This window comes from Raphanus sativus, unplaced genomic scaffold, assembly GCF_000801105.2.
Source record: "Raphanus sativus cultivar WK10039 unplaced genomic scaffold, ASM80110v3 Scaffold0083, whole genome shotgun sequence".
NCBI classification, from domain to species: Eukaryota; Viridiplantae; Streptophyta; class Magnoliopsida; order Brassicales; family Brassicaceae; genus Raphanus; species Raphanus sativus.
The window spans coordinates 41,016-63,093 of NW_026615405.1; the positions used below are offsets into that span (position 1 = coordinate 41,016).

Sequence of the window (22,078 nt, forward strand, 5' to 3'; positions counted from 1 at the left end):
CATGACGAGTTCCTAACGTGTGAAGCCACTAACTCGATCTCCCATGGATGGCGGGGAATACTCACTGGAAGGGATCTCCTTAAGAGTAATATGGGATGGGCAGTGGGAAACGGCGAGAGTATTAACATCTGGAGTGAAGCTTGGCTATCTCCTGATACACAGCTGCGCCCAATGGGTCCTCCCCCGCTGTGCTCTCTCAACTGCGTAGTAGCCGACTTGATACACCCAGAGACCAAGACTTGGAACCAGGAGATTATCATGTCTATCCTCCCAGATGAAGCTGAACAGATACTGGCAATAAGGCCTAGCCTGAGTGGAGCAACGGACAAACGAATCTGGCTAGGAACGCCAACCGGGGAGTACTCTGTGAAGACAGGATATGCAGCAGCAATGAACTTCAAACTGCCAGACGCTGCTCAACTAGCAATCCCGATGCCTGAAGTTAATTGGAAAAAGTGCGTCTGGAAACTTCCCATCTCGCCAAAGCTAAAATTGTTTATATGGAAGAGTCTCCATGGAGCCTTACCAGTGGGGGAGCAACTCCTACATCGCCATATCAACACGGATGGAAAGTGTAAACGATGTGGTAACCCTGAATCTATAAATCATCTCTTCTTTGATTGTGACTTCGCGAGACAGGTTTGGGACGAAGTTCCTGTCTCCCCACCGGTTGAGTTTAGAGGATTGATAGATTTAGAAGTTATCTGGGAAGGTTTGTGCTACAGGTCATGTCTCCCACCTATTGGAATCTCGAAGGGCTGCTTAGCACCTTGGATCTTATGGCAACTCTGGATCTCCAGGAACATACTCTGTTTTGAAAACAGAGAGATCTCTGCGACTGAAACAAGATCAAAGGCCATTGTCGCTGCTAAAGAGTGGGAAGCTTGCCAACAGAAACCAAAACCTCTACCCAGATTCACAAAACCTACGCCACCGCTTCCCTTGAACTGCGCAAGCATCCGATCGGACGCCGCCTGGAAGGAAGATACGAAGACAGCTGGACTCGGCTGGACAATATCCCATCTCGACAGAACCAGAGATTTTTCCTCAACGGAGACTTCCGTTAGATCCCCCCTCCTCGCAGAAGGCCTAGCGCTTCGGGAGGCGGTGTTTCAATGCAGGCGGATGGAGATACTCAGCGTTTGCTGTGAATCGGACTCACTACAACTCATCCAAGCGGTGAACAATGTTTCACCAATGTCGGAGCTCTATAGCATTGTGGCAGACATCCACTCTTGCTTAGGTTCTTTTATTTTTCTCTCCTTTAAGTGGATTCCGCGTTTGAGGAATATGGCTGCTGATAATCTTGCAAAAACTGCCTTGGCAGATGCAATTGTTGTAATGGCACTCACCTAACTATTTGGTCTAATTAATATATGCATGTGTTTCAAAAAAAAAACCATGGATTCACTTCTTTTTTTTTTTTTTTGAACATATGCCTCAGTAGATTTATTAAATAATGCTTTGATATTTAACTTTGGCCCCCGGCAAAAACATTTTATAGATTCGCTACGGTCTCTTTTCTGCATACGTACCTCCATTCATGGTTTACTCAAATGGTCGGGATGAGTTATTTAGCCAAAGAGCTTAGAACTAATCGAGTGCAAACAGCAACATCTGAATTTTACGAAGCTCTACGGCTGTGATATATACATCTCATATATAAATCACTCGATAAATATGTTAACCAATCTATGATACTACCAAGTCATTGACTTCATCTTAGCAAAAAAAAGAAAAGTCATTGACTTTTCATGATGCATGCCTGCATGGTACAAATTGATAGAAATATCAGCCAATCAAAGTGTATACCAGGACACTCACAAAGCATATAATATATACGAAAAAAAGTTAACGTTGCAAAACGATTTAAAAAGAAAATAAATTAAAAATAGAGAAAATTCACAAAATTAATTAGTAATTACTCCACTCCCCAAGAGAAAGAAAAATTGAAAATCTATTTTTCCAAAAATTGCAATCTGTTCATCTTCATCGTCTTCTTCTTCTTCATTATTAAACCTAAATCAAGCCGCAAGAACCTCTCTCTCTAGGTTCCTCTCTCTACATCTCCGTCTCTTACTCCACAGCTGAGAAGCTTTTCTTCACATTGTAATCGTCATTTCAGGATTGAGAAAGGAGCTCAATCCGTTACTCATTTTTGGAACTCGAGATCTGAACGTTCTGATCGTCCGATCATTGTTATCACTGAAGTACTCTCTAGAAATCGATCTTCTGGTAATTACTCTTCGTCATTTTCGATTCGATTCGATTCCTCTGATATTTGATTTCTTAGTACATTTTGTTTGAATATGCGAAAGATTGTGACTTTGGGGTGATGATTGAGCTTAATTGTTATCAATGATAGTGAAGAATGGTTAACAGCTAGCTTTTCTCGAATATGTCATTGAGCTTATTGTTATCATTCATTGTAAGAGATCTAATTTAGCTAGAGATCACTTTATCAGTTACTTTCATCATTCTCTTTACATCAGTATCAGCATTTTATTTGTGGATTATTTACACTAAACCTTACTCTCCTGTTTTTTTATGACATAGGTGTGAACTAAAGAGGTGACGGACAAAAGAAAATTGTTTTTACATTCTTGAATGGACTAAGAAATGCCAGAGTTAAGAAGTGGAGCTAGGAGATCGAGACGCCTTGAAGATCAGCCTCAGGTAGTTGAGCAAGGTGAGAATATCGCACTTCCTCCTCCTCAGGCTGCAACGAGGAGAAGAGGTGGTGGTGGTGGTGGTGGTGGAGGGAGGGGGAATGGTGGTTTAGCTAAAGCGGCTGTGCCTCCAAGACCGACTGCTGCCGGTAGGGGCAGGGGTGTCAGGTTGAGGGAGTTGGAGCCAGAACCTTGTGAGGTTCGTCCGGCTGCTGGTGCTTTAGGGGTTGTTGAACCTGCTTTGAATCGAGTTGAAGGGTTAGCTGATCAGGATATTGCTGCGGAAGGTGGTAGCCCAGAGAAAGTAGCAGGCACGGAAGATGATTCCAGCATAGGTCCAGTCCCTGAAAGGGTAACTTCTGTTAATCTTATGACATCTGTAACTGAAGTTCTGCAAGGATACATTTATGCAAAGTTCTAGGATATGTTTTGGAGTTCATCTTATTATTTTTTAAGGCCATCATTTGTTGATATGTGGTTTGCAAGCTATGCTAACTGTTTAATGCATTGTTTCCGCTTTTCATTTTCATCCGAGAGAGATTCACTATGATTTTTTTTTTTGTATAGGTACAAGTTGGAAATTCTCCTGTTTATAAGACGGAGAGGAAACTCGGTAAGGGTGGCTTCGGTCAAGTGTATGTTGGCAGAAGGGTGAGTGGTGGTAGCGATAGGATTAGAGCAGATGCAATCGAGGTATAGCACAAAAATCCTGCTGAAAATCATGGGAGTTAGACCAAAAATGTGAGTTTTTTTGAAAAAAATGTTATCCTTTTCAGGTAGCTCTGAAACTTGAACACCGAAATAGTAAAGGATGTAATTTTGGCCCACCTTACGAGTGGCAAGTGTACAAGTAAGTCTTTCATGCTCTAAATTTCATTACTAGTTTCTCTTCTGATTATTTGTCAATACTTATCTTTTCTTTCTTTTTTATTTTCTGCTGCAAAGTACTCTCAATAGCTGTTATGGAATTCCTGCTGTACATTATAAAGGTCGTCAAGGAGATTTTTACATCCTGGTAAGCGTTTAGTATGAGCCTGGCTACACTTTGAGAGTAATAAGGTATCTTTTATGAAGAAACATCTATAATTTTTTCAGGTCATGGACATGCTCGGCCCTAGTCTCTGGGATGTTTGGAACTCTTTGGCTCAATCGTAAGCACTTTTATCAGAATTTTCATATCAGCCGTGCTCATGCAGATAATTCTAAATTTATCATGATATGTGGTAGGATGTCACCAAACATGGTAGCGTGCATTGCAGTGGAGGCGATATCTATTCTTGAGAAACTGCACATGAAGGGGTTAGTGCCATCTATTTCGAAGAAAAAGATTTACATTTACAGCCAAATTTCTTTATCATTGAGCTAACTCTCATTCCATGTTCAATCCCTACATCAAACAAGGTTTGTGCATGGAGATGTGAAACCAGAGAACTTTTTACTTGGTCAGCCTGGAACAGCAGATGAGAAGAAACTATACCTTATCGATCTTGGTCTGGGTGAGTTTCGCTGACATTTTTACAAGCATCCTGACATGTTGGTTTTTCTTTCAACTGATTTTTATACCTCTTTTGTCTCTGCAAAGTTTTTTTCTGAAATATTTGTAATCGTTATTTAACATATATCATCTTTTATTTCAGCATCAAGATGGAAAGATTCGCACTCAGGCCAGCATGTTGAATATGATCAAAGACCAGATGTATTCAGGTATTGTTGATTGGTGCATGCTATCTTTTCTATTTTTTATGTTATAAACATAGCATACATTTTGATATGTATATTACTTCATATGCAGGGGAACGATAAGGTATGCAAGTTGTCATGCACATCTTGGTCGTACTGGAAGCCGGAGGGATGATTTGGAGTCATTGGCTTATACATTGATATTTCTGATGCGGGGAAGGTTACCATGGCAAGGGTACCAGGTCAGTTTTCTAACTCTCTCTCTCTCTATTCACAATCTAAAACCTTTTTGAAGTTCCAGTTCTAGTCAAATGATATATGGTGTCTTTGTACGCAGGGTGACAACAAAAGCTTTCTTGTTTGCAAGAAAAAGATGTCAACCTCTCCTGAATTGATGTGCTGTTTCTGTCCTCCCCCATTTAAGCTGTTTCTCGAGGCAGTTACCAATATGAAGTTTGACGAGGAGCCCAACTACGCCAAGCTCATCTCGATATTTGATTCTCTTATCGAGCCATGTGCTATATCTAGACCAATTAAAATTGATGGGGCTCTTAAGGTGGTTGACTGGTTGTCTTTGGGTTCATATGGTTATTTTTTTTACCATTTATGCTTTTATCAAGTGCTGATTTCTTGCTTTTGTATGAATAGGTTGGCCAAAAACGAGGAAGATTGCCTATTAATTTGGAAGAGGATGAACAGCCGAAGAAGAAAATCAGAATCGGCAGTCCTGCTACCCAGTGGATTTCAGTCTATAATGCGCGTCGTCCTATGAAACAGAGGTAAGTACTACACATTCGAGTATCTTCTCTTGACTCCCTCTAGCATAACATATAGTTGGAGGCTTTGCATTTATTGTTTTACTTATTATCTATTTGGCAAAGATAAAAAGTAAAATTATTTTGGTTTCTTTTGGTATATTTCATGGCTTTCTTTTGGGTAACCAGTCAAGTCCTTTGGTTGGTCTTTGTAGATATCATTACAATGTTGGAGAAACAAGGGTGCAGAAGCATGTAGAGAAAGGTAACGAGGATGGCCTTTACATAAGCTGTGTAGCATCAGCAGCTAATCTCTGGGCCCTCATCATGGATGCTGGGACTGGGTTTAGCTCTCAAGTTTATGAATTGTCCGCAGTCTTCTTGCACAAGGTACATTATTCAGCTGAAGCAGTCTATATGTCAGACTCCATCACCTCACTATTTGTTTCTTGATTCTTTACAGGATTGGATCATGGAACAATGGGAAAAGAACTTCTATATCAGTTCCATAGCTGGTGCTAATAACGGTAGCTCATTGGTCGTTATGTCGAAAGGTTGGTATTCATGCCTGATGTCTTACTGATACTTAGGGGACATGAAAGCTGTTTTACTTATTCTACTTGATGAATTACTTATTCTACTTGGTGTGATAATGATAGGAACTCCTTATACCCAGCAATCTTACAAAATCAGCGACTCATTCCCATTCAAATGGATAAACAAAAAGTGGAAAGAAGGGTTTCATGTAACCTCCATGACCACTGCTGGGAGTCGTTGGGGTGTAGTAATGTCCAGAAACTCAGGCTATTCCGAACAGGTTCCAGTCACTTAAACATTTCTAAATTTTTTATTTATTTCTGGGCCAGTAGTATATATAATGTATTAATGATGTCTCCTCCGTGGTGTGTAAGGTGGTGGAGCTTGACTTTTTGTACCCAAGTGAAGGAATCCACCGAAGGTGGGAGAGTGGATTCAGGATAACATCAATGGCTGCAACAGCAGATCAAGCAGCTCTCATATTGAGTATACCCAAACGAAAGATAACCGATGAAACCCAAGAGACTCTCAGAACTTCTGCTTTCCCAAGCACCCATGTTAAGGTTTGTTCTTTAGCCATAACTGCTTCTCCAGTGGTTTTGTTCTATGTACACACTGACATGAGTCTTTTACTTTTGGTTTCAGGAAAAATGGACGAAAAATCTGTACCTTGCATCAATATGCTATGGTCGGACCGTTTGCTGAATAAAAACACAGAGTGTTACTTTCTCAACCTCTCGCTCTAGGTTTTAGGGATGATCTTCTATTACATACGAGGAGTGTCATCCTCATATAATCTATCACTACAAACGTAAGGGCCGCGACGACGCATGAGCGCCGAGAATGCTAGAGGAGTCTTGTACATATTTTGGCCCACGAGTGTTGGTACTTGGAGGGCAATCTTCTTCAGAGAATAATGAAGTTGCAAGAATAGGGATCTGAGCAGAGCACATGGGATGTTGGGATCACGAAGATTGTGTGTGTGAGTCGTGAGGGTGTATTGACTTAAGTAGAGTGAGGGTTCTCAATTGTTTGATCATTATGTTCATGTGGGAGTTAGAGAGAGAGACCCTTATTACTCACTGTGTAAACGATATCATTCAGTAATACAAATATAAACCCTTTTATCATTTACATCTTTTGTGTTCATTACAAAGCTGAGATCTCTTTTGGTAACACTTCTCTAGAAGCCTAACAAGGTGAAGCTTGTGTTCCTCTCTGAATTCAATAAAGAGTGTATTATTATGGTAAATTAATTATAAAGTAGTTAGAAATGAATGTAAAAACTGTTATAGAACACGTGCAAAACAGTTTTAGTTTGAATTGCGAGGGAAACGCATTCGGTGAAGAACTGTCTTTCAGACAAGGAGATAGGTAATGGTTAGTGTTCGTGTTGTTAAATTTAGCAACTTGTTTTGGTTGTTGTAATTTAGACTGCTTATGTCTTTGAGGCCAACAATATTTTATACAAAAGGCCACTAATGACAACACCCATGCAACGGAAAAAGCTAAAACTGCTCAGTTAAGTTATTTTATCGAACACTTGGTGTGCTTGGTGAAAGACACGGAGTTAAACCAGATCGGTTATTGTTAAATTTATTGGTCAACTAAACCGAGTCCGGTCGAGGACTTACCGAAAAACCATAAATACCCACCTTCTTCACCATTTTTGCGCCGTCGCTCACTTAAACCCTAAACACCTCCACTGAAGTAGTGAGAGAGAGAGAGAGAGAGAGAGAGAGAAAATGAGACCACCAATGGGAGGAGGCGGGTTCAGGGGAAGAGGAGGAAGAGACGGCGGCGGCGGTAGATTCGGTGGAGGAGGAGGACGATTCGGTGGCGGCGGTGGACGTTTCGGTGGCGGCGGACGCGGAGGCGGTCGCTTTGGCGGGTTTAGAGACGAAGGGCCTCCTGAAGAAGTCGTGGGTTAGTTTCTATGCTTGAGTTCTGCATGAAAGTTTGAGACTTTAACTACTTTTGACATTTGAAATGAGCAATGAGCTGATTCATCAGTGATCGATAGTCCTGTTGTTGTATAGGACTTTGAAAGTTAGTTACTTTGATTTGGTTTAAACAGAGGTTGCAACTTTCGTTCATGCCTGTGAGGGAGATGCTGTGACCAAACTCTGTCAGGAGAAGATTCCTTATTTCAATGCTCCTATCTACCTCCAGAACAAGACTCAGATTGGCAAAGTTGATGAGATCTTTGGCGCAATCAATGAATCTGTAAAGCTTTCTCTCTCTTTATCTATCTATTTTGTGTTCAACTAAACTAGAGGGCTTGGGAGATGATTTATGTTTTTTGTTTTGTTTCACTCTTCAGTTGTTTTCTATCAAAATGATGGAAGGTATTGTAGCCACCTCGTATGCTCCTGGAGACAAGTTCTTCATCGACCCTGCAAAGCTTTTGCCCCTCGCTAGGTTCCTTCCTCAGCCTAAGTAAGTTGCAACTCATTAAAACCTTAGTTAACTTCAGCAGTTAGCATAGTTTCCATGTAACATTCTAGCTGAGAGTTGTTCCATTGACTGTGTGGTATGCCTTTGTTCTTTTAGGGGTCAATCAGCTGGTGGCCGTGGTGGCCGTGGTGGTCGTGGAGGATTCTCGAGAGGCAGAGGAGGTCCTTCAAGAGGAGGAGGAGGTTTCAGAGGTAGAGGTCCTCCAGGACGCGGTAGAGGATTTCCCTCACGAGGTGGTGGTCGTGGAGGCTTCAGAGGCAGAGGAGGAAGATTCTAGTTTCATTCTCCTCTTACTTTATGTTTTATTTATCCAACTTGGACCCTTAATGCTTTCAAATGAGACTGTTTTCCCACATTATAATACTGAGTTTGAGAAGGAGAGTAAAGAATCTATCTCAATTAGGATCAGATTGATGATTAACACCTTCAATAATGAACTTTGCTTTGATCTCATTTACATTTTCCCTACACACAACCATGCTCCAGCGTTTTCAAATGAAGTTCGAGAGAAAAAGGTTAACTTATCTTGCAAGTAACTAAAAAGAACTGTTGATGACACTTCTTAGAGCTGCAGGGATCAGGATATCACAATCTTCAACTAGAGTCGAATCAGAATCAATAGAATCAGAGCACCATCAAACCCTTTAATTCCTCTGTATTCTTCCGTATGCTCGAGTAAACCAGATAAAACTGAACCGGTTTTAGAATGGTTAAGCATCATATAAACCGAACCAGCCTAAATCTTGACTAGAACCGCCAATGGGGTTTCCGGTCACAACAGCAAAAGAGTGACAGTGAAATTTCGAATATTCATCAAGAATTCATGCCATTGTCTTAAAAAGTCATGATTATAGTTCAGACAACAACAACACATAAGAACTTCTGCAGAAGTACAAGATTAAAATCATGTTAATAAAACCTGAGGACCGTTTCCCATATCAGGAGCTGGAACATCAGTATGAATCCCAATAAGATCATGGATCTTCTGTGTGAAAACTCGAGTCGAACGTTCTAGCATGAGATGCTTAGCTCGCTCGGGTCACAACCAACCAATGCCTCTTTTGGCTCCACTATATCTATATGGTATCTTAGCCACTGCGGTTTTCCATGTCATGAGTTGAGCCAAAGCGTTTATATATAGAGAGAGAGAGATACGCACACACTTTGTTATGTGTGTGTGTGTGTGTGTGTGTTTGAGTGCTTCGTGAATTGGAAGAAGAAAGCTATACAAATGATATTATTTTGGTGGCAAAAAAAAATGAGAGTTTGTATAAGGAAAACGAATAATCAAATAATATGATACGGACATAATTGATCTTGATTTTGAGTGGTTTTAGTAGTATGTCTTTGTTTAGTAAAGTTAAGTTAGAAATCGCACATTCTTTCATGAGCATGAACCAGACCAGGAAAATTGTACTTCGTGCATAAACGTTATTGTTACATTGTAAGATTTCTATTTGTAAAGATCATACTGTAAGAGATTAATGTGTCACGATAATGCATCTTTTTTTTTTTTGTAAAAGGGCATAATACATCATATTTTTCCTTTTATTATATATTTCTTGCAATCATTTTACAAATTGGTGATATTCTATTTGCAATGTTATCAATGAGACTTTGTTTTCCCACATTATCAACTTTGGTTTAATCAATGGAGTAGAAAAATTGCTTCAGTTAACTTCTATTGATAGAAAAATTGAAAGATTACATTGCAATTTTATTATTGTGAATGAACTTGCATAAAACAGAAGGGATTATATGAGTTATTGTTATCGAAGTTGCATGAGTATTTCAAGATCCCCAACCTCTGATAACGGTAGCTCGAGCGACACGGTTGACACCGAGGGTGAAAGCTCCCATACGGAGATCACAAGAGTGTGTCTTGCACATGTCTTTCAAATCCTTGAAGCCGCGAGTCATGTAGTTTTGTAGCTCCTTGTTCACCCTTTCCTCTTCCCACATGAATCCTTGTATGTTCTGCACACAGTACACATACAAATCAGTCTTTGGAGTGAGTTAGGTCTTAAATTGTGCGTTAGAGTGTCGTACCTGAACCCACTCGAAGTAACTTACTGTAACTCCTCCGGAGTTTGCGTATATATCTGGGAGGATCACAACACCTTTCTTCTTCAATATCTGCATAGAAGGATAGTACTGAGTCTTTTTTACACCCAAGTTTGAGAAGTAGAAGAAGAATCAGACTTTCTAACCTCGTCAGCCTCGGGATCAGTTGGGTGATTAGCACCTTCTATGATGAATTTTGCTTTAATCTCATTTGCATTATCCCTACACACAACCATACTCGAGAGTTAAGAGAAAAGGTTAACTTGCTTAGCAAGAAACTAAAAAGGACCTGTTGATGACGCCTCCTAGAGCTGCAGGGATCAGGATATCACAATCTTCAACTAGAACCGAATCAGAATCAATAGAATCAGCACCATCAAACCCTTTGATTCCTCTGTTTTCTTCAGTGTGCTCGAGCAAACCAGAGATATCGATACCATTCTTGTTCTTGATTGCTCCTGTGACGTCGCTCACAGCCACAATCTTCCCACCTTTTTCATTTATCAACTTAGCCGCCCAAGAACCTACATTTCCAAAACCCTAAAAACAGAGAGAGTATGCGTGAGTGTCTTGATACACAAGCAACTTCTAAAAGAAACTGAAAACTTCTCATCTTTTGATACCTGGATGACGAATCGTTGTCCAGATATGCTCTTTCCATGTTCATTGAGTAAAGCTTCTGTTGCAAACAACACTCCTCTTCCTGTAGCAGCATCTCTCCCAAGAGATCCACCAAGATCCTGCTCAAAACATCATCCTCAATAATCATATTTCATTTGACCTAAATATCGAATAGAACAGTCACTTACAATGGGTTTTCCTGTCACAACAGCAGGAGAGTGTCCATGGAACTTTGAGTATTCATCAAGCATCCACGCCATTGTCTTAAAAAGGCATGGTTATAGTTCAGACAACAACAACAACACATAAGAACTCCAGTGGAAGTACAATATTTTGAAGATGATGTTTACAAAACCTGAGGACCGGTTCCCATATCAGGAGCTGGAACATCGGTATGAATCCCAATGAGATCATGGATCTTCTGTGTGAAAACTCGAGTCAAACGTTCAAGCTCTGAGATGCTTAGCTCGCTCGGATCACAACCAATACCTCCTTTGGCTCCACCATAAGGTATCTTAGCCACTGCGGTTTTCCATGTCATAAGTTGAGCCAACGCGTTTACTTCATCCGGTTCTACCTATAAATTACCAAAATCCGGTTTAGTTTACACAAAAATTAAATCTGCTTTCTATATGGAAGCAAACCTCTGGATGATATCTGATGCCACCTTTCATTGGACCTCTTGCGTTGTCATGTTGAACTCTGAATCCAATGAATGATGCAAGAGTTCCATCGTCTTTCGGTATGGTACATTCCACCTGCAACAATTAGTTATATACCGGTTTAGTGATCTTTAACCGGATCGGTTAGAAAACAGAGAACATACGTACCTTGATTTCTCTGAAGGGAATGAGAAGACTTTTCTCAAGCTTTGAGTCCAAACCAAGCAGCCTAGAAGCTAGCTTGAAGTTTCTGTTGGTTGCTGCCAAAGCATTCATGGTGTTCTTAATTTTTGGGTTTATTCTGTGAGAGACTTTGATAAGAAAGCTATTGGAAAATGTGATTCTTGATATTGCAAGTGCGTTTATATGTATAGAGAGAGACGTATACACATATTGTGTTTATATGTGTATATGTGTTTGGGTGCTTTATAAATTAGAAGAAGAAACCTATAAATGATATTTCTTTTGGTGGCAAATAAATGTGAGTTTATATAAGGAAAATGAATAATCAAATAATATGATACCCATAATTGATCCTGATTTTGAGTGGTTATATAGTAGTATATATGTCTTTGTTTGGTAAAGCTTTTCACATTAAGATACAGAAAAATGTAATCGTTTTAAGAAATTGCATGAATTAGACAAGAAAAATTCTACTTGTGCATAAACTTTTTTCTTTTGGTGCATAAACTTTATTGTTACATTGCAAGACTTTTATTTGTTAAAGATCATACTGTAAGAGATTAATTTGTCACGATAATACATCATATTTTTGCTTCAGTTATATATTTCTTGCAATCATTTACATATTGGTGATATTCTATTTGCAATGAATCTTGCATGTCATGAGATCTTTACGTGTTATTAACTTATTCTATTCTATTAGTCCCTACATTTATATAGCGTATACACTTTTGTGAGTAGTGACAAAACAACCGTATACACTTAGTGAGTTAGTGGCATAAAAACGTATACACTTCTTACATAGAGATAATATTCACTCTTTATTGTATATATTTTCGCATATATATTCTTTTTAAATACTCGAATCAGAATCTTTTAGAGAATTAGAGGAGGACACGAGAGGATCCAACAAATCAAGAAACATAAATAATTACAAGATTCCACCGTCAAAGAATCTTTTGGAAAGAGATTCCCATGATTTATGCTTCCACTAATTAATTGAACTTTCTGTGGATTTCCACCAAGAGTTTCTTTCTTTTTCACTTTCCAAAAGAAGATAACAAATTTGGTTAGAACATTGACCGTAACCTAGTGTTTCTAAATTTGATCCAACCTCTTTGGTTGACCAGATAAAAAATAAATAAAGTTCAGTTAACAAGCCCGTCTAGCTCAGTTGGTAGAGCGCAAGGCTCTTAACCTTGTGGTCGTGGGTTCGAGCCCCACGGTGGGCGATTGACATCTTTAGATTACTTTTTGTTTCAGGAAAAAAAGTTAGGTTTAGAGTGGCTAAAATGTCAGTTTTTTTTTTTGTAAATTAATAACGAGCATGGGCTTTTATATTCTCTAGTTCAGACCAACTCACTTGTAAGTTGTAACTTGATTTACTTATTAACCGAGGAAGAAACTTAATGAACTCGGTTAAGCCTAATGAGCTTGTTCAATTTTTAGTCTCTCGTTGGGTGTTCTCGACTTAGGAGGGTTCAGGAAGGTTTGATTTGATTACTTGGGTCTACTTTCTAGTTTTCTTTTCATCTCATTACTTTCTAGTTTTCTTTTCATCTAGAACCGCCACTGATCTAGCAAACCAGTTACTGGATCATAGAATAGCCAACTTTCTCATCCAGTAATGAGATTTAATTTTGTAAAGGAAAAAACGACCATGAAGTTAACATACAAGGAAAGATATTTGACTTCATCCACAACAATTAAAATTACGCGAAATTAATGATCTATTTACAAATCTGATTTTAACAAAAAGTTACTTTATAAAATTGTAGACAATAGTCATGCACGCTATAAACTATAGAACTTATGCAGAAGCTGGTGGGTGATGTAGACTCGAGTTGACCCCCTTGATTCCATAGAGAATTATGGACGGCTGAGATTCAGTCCATCGTAGTAACCTCCAAAAGATTCATAATTGTGTTTCTCAAAAGATTATGAGAATACTACATATTAAGTATAAAAAGGAAATATGTTCTTTTTATTCTCTTTGAAACAAAGGAAATATGTTCCAAATTAAAAATTAGAAAACAATGTAAAGTTGGAATCACGAATTTAACTCTTCCATATTTCTCCCCAATGTTTAAAAAGGAAACCATATAATTTGTCAATCAAAAGAGCTATGTTTGATACCTTATTAAACAGGAAAACAATATAATCAAGTCCCTGCGAATTCGGGTTTACTTGGTCGTCACACATATAAGGGAGGTTTGGCACTAAACTTGCTTTGATTTCGTTAATAACAATAGTCTCTGCGAATTACTCTCTTTTTATAGTTTAGAAAGCTTTGGTACTAAACCTGATTTGATTACTTGGGGTCCTTTTTCTGGTTTTATTTTCATCAAAAAGATCTAACTAAACTTTTGTTTTCTGATCAAAGTTTGCTTGATGTTTCTGTGTGTGTGATGTTCTTCAGTATGCGAAAAAATCAAAAGGAATATGAAAAATCTCAGTGAACTACCCGATGATTTATTGATGAAGATTTTGTCATTGCTTCCAACAAAAGAGGCTGCGGCTACCAGCGTTTTGTCGAAAAGATGGTGTTCTCTCTGGAAACAACAAGATGTTGAATATGTACAGCTTTGTGAAGATTGCTCTGACGAGTTTATCGCTTACATATTTTTTTATTCTCCCAAGTATCCTAACAACAGTCTTCCGGCGAGCTATCGTCGAGTTTTCGACGAGAACCTTGGGAAAGATACTGTTGTTCGAGATCCTCCTCTTCCCCGGGAGAAAGTTGGGTTTGTTAGTTTGATGTCGTTTCTCACTGGTGAACCTCTTCTCAGAGGTGGGTGTGCTGGGTGCAAAGAAAGAATACATGCACCTAAAAAAGTGACCATTTACATATTAAGAAGAGACGCGGGAAAGACGCACGCTTTTATATGGACCAAGCTGGAAGAAAAACAAGAGATTCAAATTGAGTTTGTTATCAGGCGGAAGACTACCTCAAACTATTGCCTCTCACTTGAGTTTTGATTTCAACGTTTTTGCCACTCTTCCTTCTCCTCCTCGTCTCTTAGAACTTGTAATTTCCTTGTGGTTTTTAGAAACCATTGCTAGCTAGTAGCTACGATGATATCTTTCCACAACAAAGGCCCTTTATTTTGTTTTTTTTTTGGCTGTTAATCATGTTTTCCTGGTCTTTTATTGAAATTTTCTTTCCGCAACTACATAAATCCCATTTGTCCCAGAAAAAAATATATACTAAGAGTATGTGGATGATGGATCTAACTTGATCATACAAAGGTTAACAAGTCATAACACCCATGTATATAACAAATGGCTTGGGCAAACTTGCAAAAGCCAATTCGAAAAATAAATAAAAACTTTACATAGTATAACTAAACTGAAAGTTGAATGACATGGAATGAGATATATTTATTAAATCAATTTGGTTAATATATTTATGGTATGGACCTTACAAATGAGTATAGTTGAGGCCTCCTTGAGAACGATCGTCCAAAATTGATCAGAACGTTAGAAATAAGTTTTAACCCGTCTAGCAAACCAATTACCCGATCATCATATAATAGCAAACTTTCTCAGCTAGTAATGAGATTTCATTTGTTATAAAAACGACAATGAAAGTTATAAAACACACTCACACAAAGATATTTGAGTTCCTCAATGACGATTAAAATTTACTTGAACTTTTACAATGATATATTAACAAATCTGATTTTTATAACAAAATAAGTTAATTTACAAAGTTTATAGACAATAATCATGCATGCACGCTGTCGCTATTAACTATTGAACTTATGCTTTAAAAAAAAACTATTGAACTTATGAAGAAGCTGGTGGGTGATGTAGGCTCGAGCTGACCCCATGATTCCATAGAGGATTATGGATGGCTGAGATTCAAAGTCCATCGTAGTAACCTCCAAAAGATATTTGAGCTCTTACGACAGGAACACCTTTCATGGCAAAGATTGCTTCATTGACCTTTGTTGCATGATTCACAGCTTCCCTCATCTGCTACACGTCCACCAATAAATATGTATATTTAAAAAAAATATTAGACCAAGAAATTGTTTCCTTGAAAGTTTAACGTTGGCACAAGCTAAAACAAGAATCAATCTCTTTAACTATAGAGAATGTTCACTTCAACACGTAAGCTTGACCTTATCTTTTGGTTTGTATTAAAATATTCAATAGTTTTTCTATTGTTTAATTAAAAGTTACCACTCATCTAATCACAGGTTCTTGAATATATTTTAAAAAAAAATAAAGATTGCAATGTTCATGACGAGTTACCTTGTTATCATCGGAGTAAATCTGAAACCTAAGTTTGTGGTTTTTGTTCTTACAAACTTTGATGTCGTTGTGTCCGAGGAATAAGACACACACGGTAGCTGCAGCTGCTGCAACACCAAAAGAGCATATTGCTCCGATCCCATTCAGACCAATCTTCCACAGATTAGCCTTCTCACCACCACCATGATCACTCCTCACATCATCATCTTCTTTCTTCTCTCGCACGTCATCACTTCCTTCGGAATCAGAGGGTTTCGCAGCATCGATCAGAGACACAGGACTCGTGATCCTTGCTGGTGGGTCCACTTTCATGTCGGCAAATTCGGTTTCCTTCGTTTTCTTGAAGGATACTGTTGGTGACAGAACAGAGTCCGTCAAAAGGGTTTGTGTTGGATCCGGGTCATTAGATATCTTCTTGTTCTCGTGATCCAACACGGGTTCCCAAGCTATGGGAACTTGGAGGAGCTTTGTGGGGATCACTTTGGATCTTGGAGGAGACTCTATCTTGTGGAGAGGTTCTTGTTGAGCAGATGGACAGAGGAAGTAGTCCATAACCATGTCTCCATGATGATCCTCGTCGTGATCAAGATCCTTGAAGCTGTTCTTGGGACTGGGGAGTAACTCCCATTCCTCAAGATCCATCTCTTCTTGAGCCGATCTCATTGGAGCCTCGGTCAGAATTTGAGAAAGTGAGATCTTTTGAATTATTGGGAGCCAAGTGGGGTTTGTGTATCCTCTCTACCATGTGAAGTGGGTATAAGATCATTATTATAGAAGAGAGGATAGAAGATTCAAAGAATGTTTGGATTAATCATAATTGAATAATGCTTTCAATAAAAAATGACTTAAGATTTGAGACTTTTTAAATTTTTACTTTTTCTTCTTGGATTGTTTACAAATACACACAAGATGCTTGGAAAAAGCTAATTGAAACGCGTATGATAGTATTATTAATAAGCTCATAAATTTGGGAAGAAAAAAAATATCATGTATATAGATAGACATGGATTGATATCAGTTGAAGTTGACACAGATATACTTGTACAGAACATGTAAATGAATTTATTTTTGAATTTATTCATTTTTGAAAGTGAGGTAGAGCTTATCTAACGCAATGAAGTGATATCAAAAGAAGAAGTGGTCCTCTTGGGACCCGTTTCAAGAACTATTGATTGCCTTCGTTGACAAGGTCCTTTTAGTACTTCCACCATGATCAAGTCCTCTTCGATATTTTAGAATTTTTTATAACCCAACCCTAGATAAATTCAAACTATCGTTTTGGTGACTGTATTTTCGGTTAGAAATCAATCGATTTCTATATTTTTAGTAACAAGTTTGAAGTTGTTGTTTCGTTGTTAAAAGTTTTTTATGTTGTTAATATTAGCTTATTCAAACAAAATGAAATAAAAACTTGAGTCGGTTACATATGTATTTACTTATACTTAGCTAAACGATAATTAAGTTTTGGATAAGGTTTAGCTTTATTGATGATATCCATGTTTGTAATAAGGCTGTAAGGGGATTACGATGAATCTTTAGATCTAAATGTCACTAGTACTAAAAGAATGGAGAATTACATAGTTTGATGTTACATACGTTTCTGCTTTGTAACATTCATAAAATGCTATGTATGGGAGCCAAACCGCAGATACTCAACTATAGCTCTTGCTGCAGAGGAACGAGATGGTGATGAATCTACATTCCCCCACTCTCTTGTCAACACTTAAGCTCATATTTTCGGTTAATATATGGAATGATACATCAGGCACTAATGAATAGCTCATTATATGGAATGATATATCAGGGCACTAATACATCTGTTACATAGCTCATTATATCTAGTCTTTTAAGTTCCAAAACTCATGAATCTCCACTTGTAAGAAAAAGGAAAATAATAAGAGATCAATGTAGAAAGGTAAGAAAAAAGGCAGCAATTGAGCTGGATCACACTCTCAAAGGCAATACAAAAACATTACAACTCAAAGTAACCCTGAGGATTAAGACGAATTTTAGCCAAATTATTCAGTAAAAGAAATGAGGTCAAAAACAGACATCTCAACACTTTTATAAAACCAAAAAGAGAGAAAGATATTCACAAACGTAAGCCAAGCTGTTCCTGGATTTACATGCTTTTGATGCATACAAACTAAACTCAAAAGTCCCACAAACCTTTCATTAGAGGGAACTCTAAGAACTCCAGAACACACACTCAAGGGGATTTGTCTTTTCACCCTTAGGGATCAAGAGGACTGGTTTGATGAAGTTTGGCCTAGAGAGACAGATGCTAGCGATGAAGCCCAAGCTCGAGCGTTCTTTGCCCTTTCATGGAAGCTCCTTGTTTTGACGAGCGTTAGTTTCAACCACAGCCTCCTCACATCTACCATGTGAATAGCACGGCTGAACACTTGGCTTACCTCTCCAAATCTTTCCAGGTTCAGATTGGGAACATAAGAAGCCCACAACGCTTTCAAACGAGGTTCTGCCATGGGAAAGACATGGATTGCAATTTGTACACAGATAAACAGCAGACTTAGCACCAAGAATGGATCTTGTTTGTATACTTCACTAATAGAAGTCCCTTTGCGTAACCATGTGATCAGGTTACCATCTCTAGCGTCTAAGCTGGTTGTTGCTTCCGCTTCAGCCACATACTGGACAGGTTTGAGACCTGAAAAAAAAAACAAAAGAATAATCAGTTATTATTGATTAATTTTTTTTTTCAAATTGAAACGTGCAATAGGCTATAGCGAATCACCTGTTGATTCCTCATAAAACTCAATCAGGGATGTAAGATCCTTTCTACCATGGTACCGCGCTTTTGAAGATTGATTAACCATCAGGATTGAAGGTAGGCTATGGATACCATACCTTGAAAAGACACTGCAACAAATCAATAAATAAAATCATTTAGTAAGACAAAAACGAAAAAATGGCCAACCACACTAATGAGACAATCACACAAAAAATGATGAATTAACTAACCTAGTATATAAATCAAATGAACTTTTGTAAATAAAATGTAAGATGTTATTTCCAATATTTTTTTTAATGTGAGCTATTTAATCCACTTCCTAGCTATATACTAAATAACATGGAAATAGACTATCTAGTCTTTCAAGAAAGATTAATAAGTAGGTTTCTTACGATGGTAGTGCTTGAGAATGCTCCACAGCTAGGTGTTGTATCTGAGGGAACATGGAACTCAACATATCAAACTTAGGGCGCAGAGCACGTGAGAAGGGGCACCAGGAAGCATAGAAGAGCACAGACACATAAGCATTTCCATCATGATTCAAAGCCATTAACCTGTCCAGTGAGTCTCCATCTACCTGCACATTGCAAAATTTATACACTGCTTTAGTTACAAATTACAAATAAAAGCTTCAAAATCCAATTTTATCGCTTAAGACACCTATTTTAAAAATTTGTTAAATGATCTCTGCAGACACTAGACAGAGCTACTACACAACAACCAAACATAATTAATCACATGTCTTAAGTAAATTTCAAAAGTAATGGACTAATAATTTGAATTTAACACTAATAACACAAACTTAAAAAAGAAAAAAAAAAGAGGATTATCAAAAAAGATCTAATTGTTCGTAATTCAATTATTAATTCCGAAATAAATCATTTGGTGATCACCTAACGCATAAAAGCAAACGTGACGAAAGCTTAAAGATTGAATTGGCGTACACGCATTCAAACAAAACCCTAAAGGAGAGAGAGACTGACCTCGATAGGAGGAGTTGGATACATAGAAGGAGGGCACTTGGAGTCTAAATCAAACCGGAACAGCTCGAATTCGTGATTGCAAACCGACGGCGATGATGAAGCGAACCCAGAAGGGAAGCATGATGAGACAGCTATGATGAGGAGAAGAAACGGAACACGAGAATCCATGGCGGAGGGTGATTCGAGGAGGAAGAAAAGGTTGAATCGAACAGAATGGTTTATAAAAGATAATGAAATTGGTGAAGAAACAAAACCTAATGTCTCAACGAATTGGGGCAAATCCCGGATCTTTTCTATACCTTTTGTCTTTTTCCCCAATTTTAATTAATTTTTCATATTAGGACAAGATATAATCTAGTGGGACCCACCTCTGTCTCTCTCTCCAAGTGTTGCGATTTGGGTTTAAAAGAACATACGGGCCTCTCAAAACATCAAAAGCCTTATTTCAGCCCAAAACGGCTCAATATAGTCCACTGGTCAAATACAAGTCAACGATATTCTTCAGATTTGTTCATGTTATATTGTAAATTAATACAACTTTTAATAATGTGCGAATTGCGATCATTTTGGGTCGAAAACATGCTAGGGATTCTGTTCAATGTATGCAAACAACTAAGTTTTTTATTTATTTTATCTGTGAATACATATGCCTTATGTTGTTTTAGCATATACAAAAACATCGAATGGTACAAATTATTTTACACCTAGGTGTGTCGCATTTAAATCTAAACTTTTGTGGAGCTTCTTCGGGTGAAGAACCTTCACGATGCAACAAAACGTAAGGAGCTTCTTCTGACGCTAACTGTTTTGCTTCAACATCTGGAACTGCTACTATACTCATCACTACAATACCAATATTTATATATGTTATAATAAAATTCGCATTGTAAATAACTAATACTACATGTTAAAAATGAATTTTACCCGATGTAATGGCGAAGAAGAAAACAAAAGCAAACTTCACTGATGATGTTTTCATTACAATATGATGATGCTGAAGAAGGTGTTATCGAAGATTGTTTGTAGCTATTGTTGAACCGTTTTTATAGATGAAAAGAAAATCATGATCGTATTATTTAGTTTGATAAGACTGAATTGAGATTTTGTTACCATGTTTAATGAAATAAAGAAGACCAAATCCAAGTCTGGAAAGGTAAAAATTGATACACCTTGACCGTTTGCATTCTATCGTTACCCCAATAAAATCCATGCAAAGTCTCTCTAAATCATATTTAAAGTATCACCTCAGACGAACTTTCCAAGCTTCTTCTATGGCCTTAAATTACATGTGATCTTGTTGCTGAATATACAAAAATGTGATCCCTGTGTCAGAGATATTTCTTTGTCTGTTGGTGAAACTGAGTGTGTCTTAAGAACAAAGATGGAACAACTAATCTTCTTTTATGTCTTTCTTGCTCTCTCTCAAACGTAACACTAACACAGCTTAACCCCTTTAAATCTCCACATAGTTAAGGATAATTAACATAGACATTTTTGCTACCTAATGACTTTTTTTACTAGTGTCTTTTCTTAATTACTCTGTTTTATAGTGAAGACAAAAACACTATATCTGCACCTGATGATGTGAAATGACTTTGTTTCTCATCAAATCAACCATATGACTTTTTCTCCAACAGTGACATTTGGGATCCTCCATTGATCTATTATGATTGTGTTCATTTCACGATCATATCAGTACCACAAAGAGAAAGAGACAAAAACTTTAGCCATATAACTTCCCTTTTATAGCATTGGCATGTGATACTATTTTCATCTTTCATAAGAGTGTCCCCACATATGTTTTTGCCTCTAGTAGAAAGATTTTGTAATGATAACTCAGTTTCAACCAGAGAAAAGGACAAAAGACTCACTGTGAAACATGAAGAAACAAGAGCATATGCCAATATCTAAATTATAGCATCTAGTAAAAGCATAACCATGTGAAACACTATTCTTGTATGTCCAACAAAAAACACTTGATAGCTCTTTATATATATACAGACCCAAAGGAGAATCAACATCTTCATACGATCAGCAACAACACGCAATCCAAAGAACTTTAAACTCTTTCATTTCAGAAAAGAAACATGGCTTTAGTAAAAGGGCAACCAGAAGAAGAAGCAGAGATACATTGTGCCAGTCTCTTACTTGAGCCAGCCTTTGTTTCAAGCTCTTCTAAGTAAAGCTGAAGAAGAACTCGATTTTAATCATCCAAGAATGATGATCATCATCTGGAAAACATTTTATACTGTAGATATAAATTCATCTTTCTTTATATGAAAGATATGATCAGAAAGATTAGAAAATTCAATGTAAATGCCAGTTTTGTGTAATGAAGGATGGAATCAAACAAAAATATCTTTCAGATATGTTTAACAACTAACTGGTATACACTGGAAAATCTAAAAGATTTTTTAATGTTTATCTACAGAATCAGAGAATCATGATCAAATAA

General features: G+C 37.7%; 5 protein-coding genes and 1 non-coding gene across 7 annotated transcripts; 3 read left to right on the top strand and 3 right to left on the bottom strand.

The window, feature by feature from the left end:
* The first annotated feature begins 1,965 nt into the window (after positions 1-1,965).
* LOC108813726 (casein kinase 1-like protein HD16) lies at positions 1,966-6,775 on the top strand. Its single transcript, XM_018586366.2, has 17 exons — positions 1,966-2,235; positions 2,557-3,021; positions 3,237-3,362; positions 3,446-3,519; positions 3,615-3,684; positions 3,765-3,820; positions 3,897-3,968; positions 4,071-4,165; positions 4,307-4,373; positions 4,462-4,591; positions 4,687-4,905; positions 4,998-5,128; positions 5,320-5,494; positions 5,568-5,658; positions 5,764-5,921; positions 6,016-6,204; positions 6,287-6,775. The coding sequence occupies exons 2-17, from the start codon at positions 2,620-2,622 to the stop codon at positions 6,344-6,346; spliced, it is 2,115 nt and encodes a 704-aa protein (XP_018441868.2). The 5' UTR covers positions 1,966-2,235; positions 2,557-2,619; the 3' UTR covers positions 6,347-6,775.
* Positions 6,776-7,316: 541 nt separating this feature from the next.
* LOC130501041 (putative H/ACA ribonucleoprotein complex subunit 1-like protein 1) lies at positions 7,317-8,551 on the top strand. Its single transcript, XM_056995937.1, has 4 exons — positions 7,317-7,567; positions 7,719-7,867; positions 7,965-8,080; positions 8,195-8,551. The coding sequence occupies exons 1-4, from the start codon at positions 7,387-7,389 to the stop codon at positions 8,373-8,375; spliced, it is 627 nt and encodes a 208-aa protein (XP_056851917.1). The 5' UTR covers positions 7,317-7,386; the 3' UTR covers positions 8,376-8,551.
* A 1,212-nt stretch (positions 8,552-9,763) lies between these two features.
* LOC130501033 (probable glutamate dehydrogenase 3) lies at positions 9,764-11,887 on the bottom strand. The gene is made up of 9 exons (XM_056995931.1): positions 11,614-11,887; positions 11,428-11,541; positions 11,139-11,360; positions 10,972-11,046; positions 10,786-10,902; positions 10,452-10,702; positions 10,309-10,384; positions 10,148-10,234; positions 9,764-10,075 (listed from the first exon to the last, which is right to left on the bottom strand). The coding sequence occupies exons 1-9, from the start codon at positions 11,719-11,721 to the stop codon at positions 9,890-9,892; spliced, it is 1,236 nt and encodes a 411-aa protein (XP_056851911.1). The 5' UTR covers positions 11,722-11,887; the 3' UTR covers positions 9,764-9,889.
* Positions 11,888-12,787: 900 nt separating this feature from the next.
* On the top strand, positions 12,788-12,860 carry TRNAK-CUU (transfer RNA lysine (anticodon CUU)). Its single transcript has one exon. It is a non-coding gene; the product is annotated as a tRNA-Lys (tRNA).
* A 2,391-nt stretch (positions 12,861-15,251) lies between these two features.
* Positions 15,252-16,837, bottom strand: LOC130501034 (uncharacterized). Of its 2 annotated transcripts, none has more exons than XM_056995932.1 (2): positions 15,889-16,837; positions 15,252-15,609 (listed from the first exon to the last, which is right to left on the bottom strand). In XM_056995932.1, the coding sequence occupies exons 1-2, from the start codon at positions 16,549-16,551 to the stop codon at positions 15,493-15,495; spliced, it is 780 nt and encodes a 259-aa protein (XP_056851912.1). In that variant the 5' UTR covers positions 16,552-16,837; the 3' UTR covers positions 15,252-15,492. The 2 variants fall into 2 exon arrangements, with proteins under 2 accessions (XP_056851912.1, XP_056851913.1); XM_056995933.1 differs by having other exon boundaries at positions 15,252-15,606; positions 15,889-16,826.
* A 943-nt stretch (positions 16,838-17,780) lies between these two features.
* On the bottom strand, positions 17,781-19,927 carry LOC108809086 (5'-adenylylsulfate reductase-like 5). The gene is made up of 4 exons (XM_018581212.2): positions 19,624-19,927; positions 19,033-19,217; positions 18,644-18,768; positions 17,781-18,556 (listed from the first exon to the last, which is right to left on the bottom strand). The coding sequence occupies exons 1-4, from the start codon at positions 19,789-19,791 to the stop codon at positions 18,129-18,131; spliced, it is 906 nt and encodes a 301-aa protein (XP_018436714.1). The 5' UTR covers positions 19,792-19,927; the 3' UTR covers positions 17,781-18,128.
* Between the last annotated feature and the right edge of the window lie 2,151 nt (positions 19,928-22,078).

What these genes read in the sequence shown, in the direction of transcription:
- LOC108809086 (XM_018581212.2), bottom strand. Translation starts at nt 19,791, where the DNA reads ATGGATTCTCGTGTTCCGTTTCTTCTCCTCATCATAGCTGTCTCATCA. An exon ending in CATTCTCAAGCACTACCATC is followed by an intron (nt 18,769 to 19,032) that starts GTAAGAAACCTA and finishes GATTTGTTGCAG; the next exon opens with TGTCTTTTCAAGGTATGGTA. An exon ending in GTTTTATGAGGAATCAACAG is followed by an intron (nt 18,557 to 18,643) that starts GTGATTCGCTAT and finishes TTTTTTTTTCAG; the next exon opens with GTCTCAAACCTGTCCAGTAT.
- LOC108813726 (XM_018586366.2), top strand. Translation starts at nt 2,620, where the DNA reads ATGCCAGAGTTAAGAAGTGGAGCTAGGAGATCGAGACGCCTTGAAGAT. An exon ending in TACCATGGCAAGGGTACCAG is followed by an intron (nt 4,592 to 4,686) that starts GTCAGTTTTCTA and finishes CTTTGTACGCAG; the next exon opens with GGTGACAACAAAAGCTTTCT. An exon ending in AAATTGATGGGGCTCTTAAG is followed by an intron (nt 4,906 to 4,997) that starts GTGGTTGACTGG and finishes TTGTATGAATAG; the next exon opens with GTTGGCCAAAAACGAGGAAG.
- LOC130501041 (XM_056995937.1), top strand. Translation starts at nt 7,387, where the DNA reads ATGAGACCACCAATGGGAGGAGGCGGGTTCAGGGGAAGAGGAGGAAGA. An exon ending in GCCTCCTGAAGAAGTCGTGG is followed by an intron (nt 7,568 to 7,718) that starts GTTAGTTTCTAT and finishes TGGTTTAAACAG; the next exon opens with AGGTTGCAACTTTCGTTCAT. An exon ending in TTGGCGCAATCAATGAATCT is followed by an intron (nt 7,868 to 7,964) that starts GTAAAGCTTTCT and finishes TTCACTCTTCAG; the next exon opens with TTGTTTTCTATCAAAATGAT.
- LOC130501034 (XM_056995932.1), bottom strand. Translation starts at nt 16,551, where the DNA reads ATGAGATCGGCTCAAGAAGAGATGGATCTTGAGGAATGGGAGTTACTC. An exon ending in TTTACTCCGATGATAACAAG is followed by an intron (nt 15,610 to 15,888) that starts GTAACTCGTCAT and finishes GTGGACGTGTAG; the next exon opens with CAGATGAGGGAAGCTGTGAA.
- LOC130501033 (XM_056995931.1), bottom strand. Translation starts at nt 11,721, where the DNA reads ATGAATGCTTTGGCAGCAACCAACAGAAACTTCAAGCTAGCTTCTAGG. An exon ending in TTCCCTTCAGAGAAATCAAG is followed by an intron (nt 11,542 to 11,613) that starts GTACGTATGTTC and finishes TAATTGTTGCAG; the next exon opens with GTGGAATGTACCATACCGAA. An exon ending in GACAACGATTCGTCATCCAG is followed by an intron (nt 10,703 to 10,785) that starts GTATCAAAAGAT and finishes CTCTGTTTTTAG; the next exon opens with GGTTTTGGAAATGTAGGTTC.